The sequence below is a fragment of the Odontomachus brunneus genome, unplaced genomic scaffold, assembly GCF_010583005.1.
Source record: "Odontomachus brunneus isolate Ranch 3 - 2012 unplaced genomic scaffold, Obru_v1 Obru_scaffold_031, whole genome shotgun sequence".
NCBI lineage: Eukaryota > Metazoa > Arthropoda > Insecta > Hymenoptera > Formicidae > Odontomachus > Odontomachus brunneus.
The window spans coordinates 2,257,435-2,265,948 of NW_022639481.1; the positions used below are offsets into that span (position 1 = coordinate 2,257,435).

Here is an 8,514-nt window from a genome sequence, read left to right on the forward strand (position 1 = left end):
TAAATATATATATATATATATATATATATATATATATATATATATATATATATATATATTCAATATTGAGTTAATTACTTTCTTTCTCTATGAAATATTGATCTTAATACATATATTCATAGTATGATACATATATTCAAACAATATCGTATAAATTACTTTGTTCCTCTGTGATAAGTGAAGTATCAGTTTTGACAAATAGAAGTTCTGATAAATGTTTGAGGAGTTCGCGAAGTCTGTATATTTCTTCATAACAATGTTTCCATTGTATACTGGATATTATCGTAGGACCTTTCTTTGGCTAAGTCAAACCGTATCGATATTGTTGACTTCAGGGACAGTTACGGCACACTGTGCGCGCGTGTGTGTATAAACACAACTGTCGCTATTTCTCAGCAAGAAACGCGTCTTCTCTTAAGTTTTTTTTTTATTCCTCGGGACAATGGAGCTGTTCGCGAATGAATAGGATCAGTTGCGCGCAAGAATGGACTTACCTTCTCAAACATCTTGCCGTACTCGTCGTAACCGATGTAATTCGACCTGAGCCATCTGCTGGCCAGCTCTCTAGCGAAGTCCATCGCTTCTTTCGTTGACGTTTGATGGAGACCTTTAACCAAAAAGGACTGCAATGGCGGCCACGCGTTAGGGAAGTCCCACTGCTCGCCGGTCTGGTTCACGGAGGTTGGCGTGCCACCTGCGGTGAAACAAGCGAATCGTTTCTAACACCATTGTTTCTTACGGAGATCACCTTGGCCGATCCGAAACACTCGCACCCGACAGAAGCGGCGGACAAAAACCACCCCCAACGAAGCACGCTCCTTCGTACCTCCAGATTTGGTCCATCAACTTTAAATTTAATTTCCGTCGATCAAGAGGCACGCTATTTTCGGCACTTCCTACGACATTTTATTATGATAATGTTTAATAAATTTTAGTTTGGATATTGTAAATTGAAGCTTTTAATAATGACGTAACATGCACGCACACGTACGTAAATGTGTGTATTTCCATTTTGAGAATAAATAGAAGAGATTAAAGATATCTCACATCATCACGATAATTGCGTATTTGGGAATAATTAAGTTGACATTCTTTTTTTAAATTGCGTTAACAATTAACTTTCAATATTAATATTATTAATAGTAAACATCTAATTATTCGTGGCAAACATTTATATTATTATTGATGTGTACATTTGTGTAGAAAACATAATTTGATTCGATTAAAACGAGCTGCAATTTAATTTGTATTAATGACTGAATAAAAATTTATCTGGGCTATCGTGTAGAGAATTAAAGTATCTCTTGTGCCGAATCAATCATACTAAATATGATATATAGAGGGTTTGAGTTTATCGCGGTTCTTTTCATTCACATCGCCTCTCGATTCTTTGATCAAGTTCAGGTCAATTTTTCGCTGATGAAAATTTTATCGATTGCCTTTTTTTCCAATCTCGATGCCGCTATTCGTCTCTTTATAACGCATTTCTGGTCATCTTTTACCAGCAAATATCACAATTGGAAATTGAGACTTTTGCTTTGTATGATGATCTTTTATTATGAAAAAAAATCTTGTCTATAAAATTGCATGTTTTACTCTTTCATGGCATGGTACTGCTGTTATAAAGTAGTTTGCGACGAAAAACTCCATCAGAAACAAAACTTTACAAATCGTTCTCCAATATTTCGAGCGCGATATTTAAGGATTAAAAACGATCACAATCGTCTATATATTTCCCAGGACCAAATAATATGTTGGAAAACAATCCGTCATATTTTATAAGCCACACGCAAAAAAAACTAGCTTCCAGAGTTAAAAAATAGCTGTGACAGATAAGATGTGTCACTAAAATAAGGACAGCTAATATCCCTTCGATACTATCGAAACTAAATTTATTCGCTGTTAAACTTAGGCGCTACAGCGAGAAATATTAGCTACTAGAAATAAATGACTGTAAAAAATGATTGTAGCTGTGCGGCAAACTTCTTTAATATATGCATACGATAAGAAATTTAGGAATAACTGCCATTTTCTTAGCTACTTGAATAATGTGTAATACATTTTTAATGTTACCTAATATATTTGTATTTCATAGCGAATACATTTTAGCTGTCATAGCCAATTCTTAACAATGACAGCTAAACGATTAGCCTTTAAGTTTGAATCAGCTACCGCGGTTTAGCTGATATTACTAAGTTATTTTTTTGCGTGCAGTATTAGTCACACGCGTAACAGACAAAGAAAATAATAATGGCGTTTATTCGCGAGAACTTATTTTGCCAGTATTTCGACGAGGCACTGTCGTTGGCAGCCGTAAACCCCGATCGAAAGTAGTTTCTAATAGTCGTCCAATTTTCTCGGGGTGCGTGCGATTGGAGCGATTGGAGCATCGATAAATCGCGATATTTCACCGTCCCGCCTGGAAATCTCGCTTGCGCATACGTCTCCTCCGTTATACTATTATTATGAATAATGACACTTCACCCGCAGATATGATTCGCCAAGGCCGTTCTCATAAATGCGCTTATAATCGAGTAAGAAATATTATTTCAACATCGATTTCCCCGTTTGTCTCTTAACGAGCGAGTTAAGAGAAGAATGTATATCTACCTGTGCATGCACATGTGATTTCGTCCACTAGGAAAAACTGATGATGAATTCAACATGCTAATTAAAAGTGTAGCTTGTTGTTAAGAGAGAACACAAATGGCTAAATGGTTTAATTGAGCTTCCAAATTAAGCATGCCACTAACAGATAATAAATTGCGAGTAAAGTAGCATAGTATATGAATGCTAGATTGTCACAATTAGAAAGTTTAGTTTAATTACTGTTGACGGTAGTGCTGTTGTGCGACTGCAATTTACTAGAATAACCCACTTGTAGCGTCGTTCCATTCTCATGACTGCATTCGTATATTACATTGGGTGTTTGGAACCTCGGACATTTATTATGTTCGTTAGATATGTAGTTCCGCCCCAGCTTCTATGAGCGAGAGTATTGGACGAAATTACTGTTTACCCGATCCGGAATGACTGACGGGGAAGTTTGGCGGGTAACTTGGCGAGTTTGTGAAAGAAAATGGAAGATAAACGATCGAACAGCGCTCGGCGGAAGCGGAAGTTGGATTAACTGATCTGCTTTACCACCACGTGTTCATGGACCGTTAGAAACGGTCGAGCACTTAATATTTCAATTACGCTGTAATCGTCGTTACGCCGTCTCTCTTTGTCTTCTTTAAACCTCTATTTCATTAGTTTTAATTGTCTTGATTGTGAAAAGTGTTCAAGAGAAGCGAATTATGTTTAAGGGAAGATAAATTTGAAGGAAACGTTTATCTTTGAAGTCTTTTCCGAGCCAAATTATACTCAGGGTGACTGAAAACATGTATGGGGAATAAAAGAGAAAGTTTTGAGAATTACAAATAGAAGCTCGTGGGAGGCAACTTTGAGCGTCGTCAGCGAAACAACAATAATCACAAACAAGCACATTAATTCAGGCCGGAATGGCCTTTGATAGAAAACTTACCAAAGAAGGCTTCGATCTTGTTTTTTTTTAGGTAATCAACAGCCCTTTGTGCGTATTCATTTTTCTTTGACTTATTATAGTTCATCGTATACAGAGGCGTCAAGTTCGAGGGATAGAATGCATTTCTAGCTCGTTCATTTTCTACGTCATAATCGAGCCAGACTCCCTCATCCTCGTTCCACAGAATGTTGTCGATGGCAGCTTGATAGTCCGTCGCGATTTTGGTATAATACTGGGCTTTCTGGAATGAGAAAGGGAGAAAATAGCGTTGCCGCAGCGACGTGACACCGTGACAACGTTTATGTAAGATAATCGATAACGAGCGATTTAAGACGACAGTGATATGCCACACCTTCGCTTTGACGAGCAATTATTTTCCAATTTTCGCAATCAGAACAGATTTTGCAACGTATCAATATTATTTCTTTTATTAGCCGACGAGATTACTTCTGTCACTTAAGATAATTCAACCATGTGTAAGAAATGTCTAAGAGAAGAAAATTATTTTAGAACTGTTAAGCGTGTCAGAAAATAATAAAAATTTCTAATTAAAATTAGCATCGTGCACTAAGAAGAAAAATACTTGAAAATTTATTTGCGAGATATAGAACTTATTTCGGTAAAATAAAGTTTATGTATGTGTGAAATCAAGTTTATTTCTGTATTTATAAACTTTATATCCCGCAAATAAGTTTTCAAATATTTTTTCTCAGTGTAGTAAACATTGTGAAGTTACAATTCACAATTAGTTTATATTCCTGTCTCACCGCGCGAGCTACAAAAGCTTAGTTATATCGTGCAATAATTAAGGATTAAACAAATATAAATATATACCGCGTACTATTACTTTCGAAAAAGTAATATCACAGTAATAAACATGTCACTCAGTGGCGCACGTGTATGAAGAACGATCCAAATGAAAAGTTCAGCAAAGGGTTTACCTCCGGGTTGTCCAGGATATCATGAAACTCGGCAAGCAATCTGGCGTTTTTTGCTAATATCGCGTTTAAGTCAACGGGTATAATATTGCTCGTGGAGACGTTGACGAGACTGAGGTTAGCATTCTTGTTGGTCACAACGCACCATCTGTAAGAAAAGTCCCAGCCGCTTTCCGCAGCGGCTTTCAAGTTGTTGTAAAGTGCTCCTCGCTCCTGTTCCGGCAATTGTTGCGCCAGCGAGTAATCCTCTCTACGAGAAAACGTACACATTTGCGCTCTTGCGTGTTAGTCCTTCATAATTAGCACGATGATCGAAGAGCTCCCTTACTGATCGGCGCGAGCGTCGTAGCGAAAACTTGCCGTGTCGCGAGAAAACTGATTGTACACCGATGTCGAGTTACACGCTACAAGGATATTACTCGACAAAACCTTCAAAACTACGAGAAGCGGATGGATTAATTAATTTGATAAAGGTTGACTTAAAATGTTTCTTAGTACAAGTTACAGACTATTTTCCTTTTTAGGAGGAATGTTGTATACAAAAGTCTACTTTAGCATTAAATTATAAACGCCATAGCATTAAATTACAAATGCCATTGCGTTATATTCCATTTCAAATACTGGATAGATATATTACTTAAAAAAAAGATATATATATATATTATTTTTTAAGTAATATATCTATCCAATATTTGAGATGGAATATAATGCAATGGCATTTGTAATTTAATGCTATGGCGTTTGTAATTTAATGCTAAAGTAGACTTTTGTATACAACATTCCTCCTAAAAAGGAAAATGGTCTGTAACTTGTACTAAGAAACATTTATATATATATATATATATATATATATATATATTGTTATACGCGTCGCCTGATATACTTTTCGACCGCGAGTCAGCTGCCGTTCGCGAGAGTCGATCGGCTCCGGTCAGCTGTCGCTACAGCAACGAAGTGTCAACGGATTAGCTGTATGTCACGGCAACGAAGTGTCAACGGATCAGCTGTTTGTCACGGCAACGAAGTGTCAACATAGAGTTGGAGAGAGATTGCGTTTGACGGCGGACATGTCTCCGATTTCTTTTAGCTTTTTAAAAAAACGCTCGCTTGTACATAAATAGAAATAGAGTTCTTGTTTGTTCCGCGAAACCCTGTGTTCTTATTTCCGCGTTCCGCGCGCGTAACAATATATATATATATATATATATATATATATATATATATAATTTCAGGCGTATTTCGCCATTATAGGAAAGAAAAATTTTGCAAAAGTTAGTTGATCCTTTATCTAACAGGACTACACCCAAACAAGATGGATAGTCAAGCATTTTGTCTGGCTGTTGAATATTTCGCTCCATGAAGTTATATCGCGCATCTCGGCAGCTCCTCAATCATATTCCTTTCGAGAAAAACTTACTTGTAACTCTCCGGCCGCGGTCCACGGCTGTTTACGACGTAATGCGCCATCGTGTAGGTCTTACCGTTCTTTGTCACGTTCACTGTCTTCTCGTTATGCCAGTATTTGAACTCGGTCTCGAGAAGATGTATGTTTTTCTTCAGGAACTCGTAGTCGTTAGGCGTGGTCTCGTAGTATTTTGCAACCTGTTGGACAAAAGGGAGCATTCTCGTCAGGTAGACTCCAAATTTCTCGGTGAGCTGTTTAGAGAAGCAGGAATTATTCGAAGGAAAAAGGAATTCGTTAACGGCAGGATATCTGTGCGATATGTGCTAACTTGGACTGTCGTCAGCACGAAATAAGCATCTTGCTGGCCAGATCTACATACCATCGATATTAACAGAGGTGGTTGGCTCCTTGAGAGGTAATAAACCCTGCCGCCGTTTGGAACGAAACCGTATCTCTCCACCATGGAGAGAAAATTTTCGATCATTCCCTTAGCAGTGACATGCATGTCGCACAGTAACAGTCCCTCGATTATCCAATAACTGTCCCAGTAATAAAATTCTGCAGCAAAAATTTAACTTTTCACTCTCTTTGTAAAATATTTTTCCTTGTTTTTTTCCCCTATTGCGTTATGATACAACGTGTGTTAAAACTAGTGCCTGTCAATAACGCAGCTTTGTGGTATACTGTGCAGTGTTCGTAGCGAGAGAGAGTGCAAGTGACTAAAACGTAAAATAAAATGGAAAATTTGCATGGTAAGTTAGTAATTTGTACAGCAAGTTGAATAAGCAAATTTGTTTCTTAAATTTAAAATTAATCTACATTTTAATGTTACTATTTATAATAAATTTAAAAAATGAGCATGGACTTATTTGTATAATAGTTCTTTAAACAAGCATGTTTGCAAAGTATATTTTTACAAAAATTTAGAGTATAAAAAATATCATAAAAATTGTCGCAAAGGTTCTTGATTTTCGAAAAATGCAAACATAAAAATATACAAGGCAGGTTTTAGTACTGGTAACACGAATGCATAAAAATACACGAGCTATCGCAAAAACATCAACTTTGCAGTCCAAGTCCGTTGTTTTTTTACGAGAACATAACTTTTCTTAAAATTCACGTAGTCTGTAATTCCAAGTGAATTATGTGCGCGATTCATGAAAAGCTACCAGCACGAAATATAGAAGTGTAGAGAGCTTTTAAAATTTGTTAAAATTCAAATGAAAAAATGGGCCTCTGAATGCTTTTAAGATTGATCAAATTTCCTAAACTTCGTTAAAATACGCGAAATATCGATGAATATTTTTAAGAATATATAACTACGATTGACTGAATGATAATTAAGCAAATTGAAAAATAATCGATGGATAAAATAATCTCTCGAACGGCTGTCACATTAACTTTAAAAATAAAAATTGTGTTTTTACACAAGTGATCACCTTTAAATCGTCCCCCGGGAATAATAAAAGTGTTATTCACGTAAATTAGACTGTGCCGCTGCGGATTGACTATCACGTCGCTCTTTATCTTTCTCGCCAGCATCCTCCAGATCTTGTTCAAATCTTTCGCCCACTCGCGAAACTTGGGGTCTTGAATGAGTCGTAAAATGGCGGGGTTTTCCTTCCAGTCGGGTAACGTTGCATTTTCCAGTTCATCCTGCATGGCAAAATTCTCCTGGACGAATATGTCTACCTCAGTGGAATTTGGCGAGTTGTTGGTAGCTTTCATGAAAGCGTTGAAACTAAAGCAAAATCGAGTCGTATTAATTCCGCATTTGCTACTTCGATTTAATGGACTGGCTCTTGAAAGTTTATTCAGTCAGAAGATAATAGAACATTTTATACAGTGGAAAAATAACAGAATATTATCTTTTAATTTTGTGATATTTTCATACATATAAGAAGTATAAAAGAAAAATTAGTAAGATAATTATGGGAGGAATGTGTTTCGCTTCCTTTTCTTTTCTATTGATTTTTCTTACAAGTCTTTATTAGGCCAGTAGGTAAAGTAATTAGTAAGATTATTTTTTCAAAAAAATATAAAAATATAAATATATAAAAATATAAAAATATAAATTTACATAAATTTTTTAATTTATCTTATACATATTATATTCACTAATCATTTTAAATGTGCGTTGTCTTAAATTTATAGCTTTTTAAATTTCAGATATGATAAAGTGATATTACTTGATTTTTAAAGTATTCATCCTCTTTGATTTAAGGGGGGAAATCCAATTAGAACTTTCAAAAAATCGAATTTTTTTTTTTTGCATAAAATGTTTATTTAACATTGTAAGAATATGTTCCCAACGTTTTAAATCGAAATTCGCAGCCGTTCGGAAGTTATGGCCTCCGAGCGCAACAAATCTCTTGAGCAGCGTCGAGGCTCTAATAGCACGCAGCAGGTATACTCACCCGGAGCGGGGATTTTACCTTTCAGGGCTGCGATCCAAAACGTATAGAGATGTAATTATAGTTTTACTGTAGGTTTTGGAACGCACCCCTGGTAGATGGCTTTTATTTCTATTGTTACGTTTAGTCGAAACCGTTGGGTCCGTTGGCGCTGGCATCGAGCAGAACCGGTTTTCAGTTTAGCTCCGAAGTTCGGCCTGTACAAAACGACAGTGCAAATTCGAAATGTCC

The 8,514-nt window shown here is 36.3% G+C and overlaps 1 protein-coding gene across 4 annotated transcripts in view; it reads right to left on the minus strand.

Moving 5' to 3' along the window:
• LOC116843276 (trehalase-like) overlaps positions 1-8,514 on the minus strand; it is a 26,111-nt gene that overhangs the window by 6,081 nt on the left and 11,516 nt on the right. For all 4 annotated transcript variants that reach the window (XR_004377867.1, XM_032813572.1, XM_032813571.1 and 1 more), the window contains 6 exons: positions 7,309-7,610; positions 6,249-6,427; positions 5,882-6,066; positions 4,468-4,714; positions 3,527-3,767; positions 495-694 (listed from right to left, as the gene is read on the minus strand). Coding sequence is in view for 3 of the 4 variants with exons in the window: in XM_032813571.1 (XP_032669462.1) it covers positions 495-694; positions 3,527-3,767; positions 4,468-4,714; positions 5,882-6,066; positions 6,249-6,427; positions 7,309-7,610 (1,354 nt within the window). In the remaining variant the exon portion in view is untranslated. The remainder of the gene's footprint in view (positions 1-494; positions 695-3,526; positions 3,768-4,467; positions 4,715-5,881; positions 6,067-6,248; positions 6,428-7,308; positions 7,611-8,514) is intronic.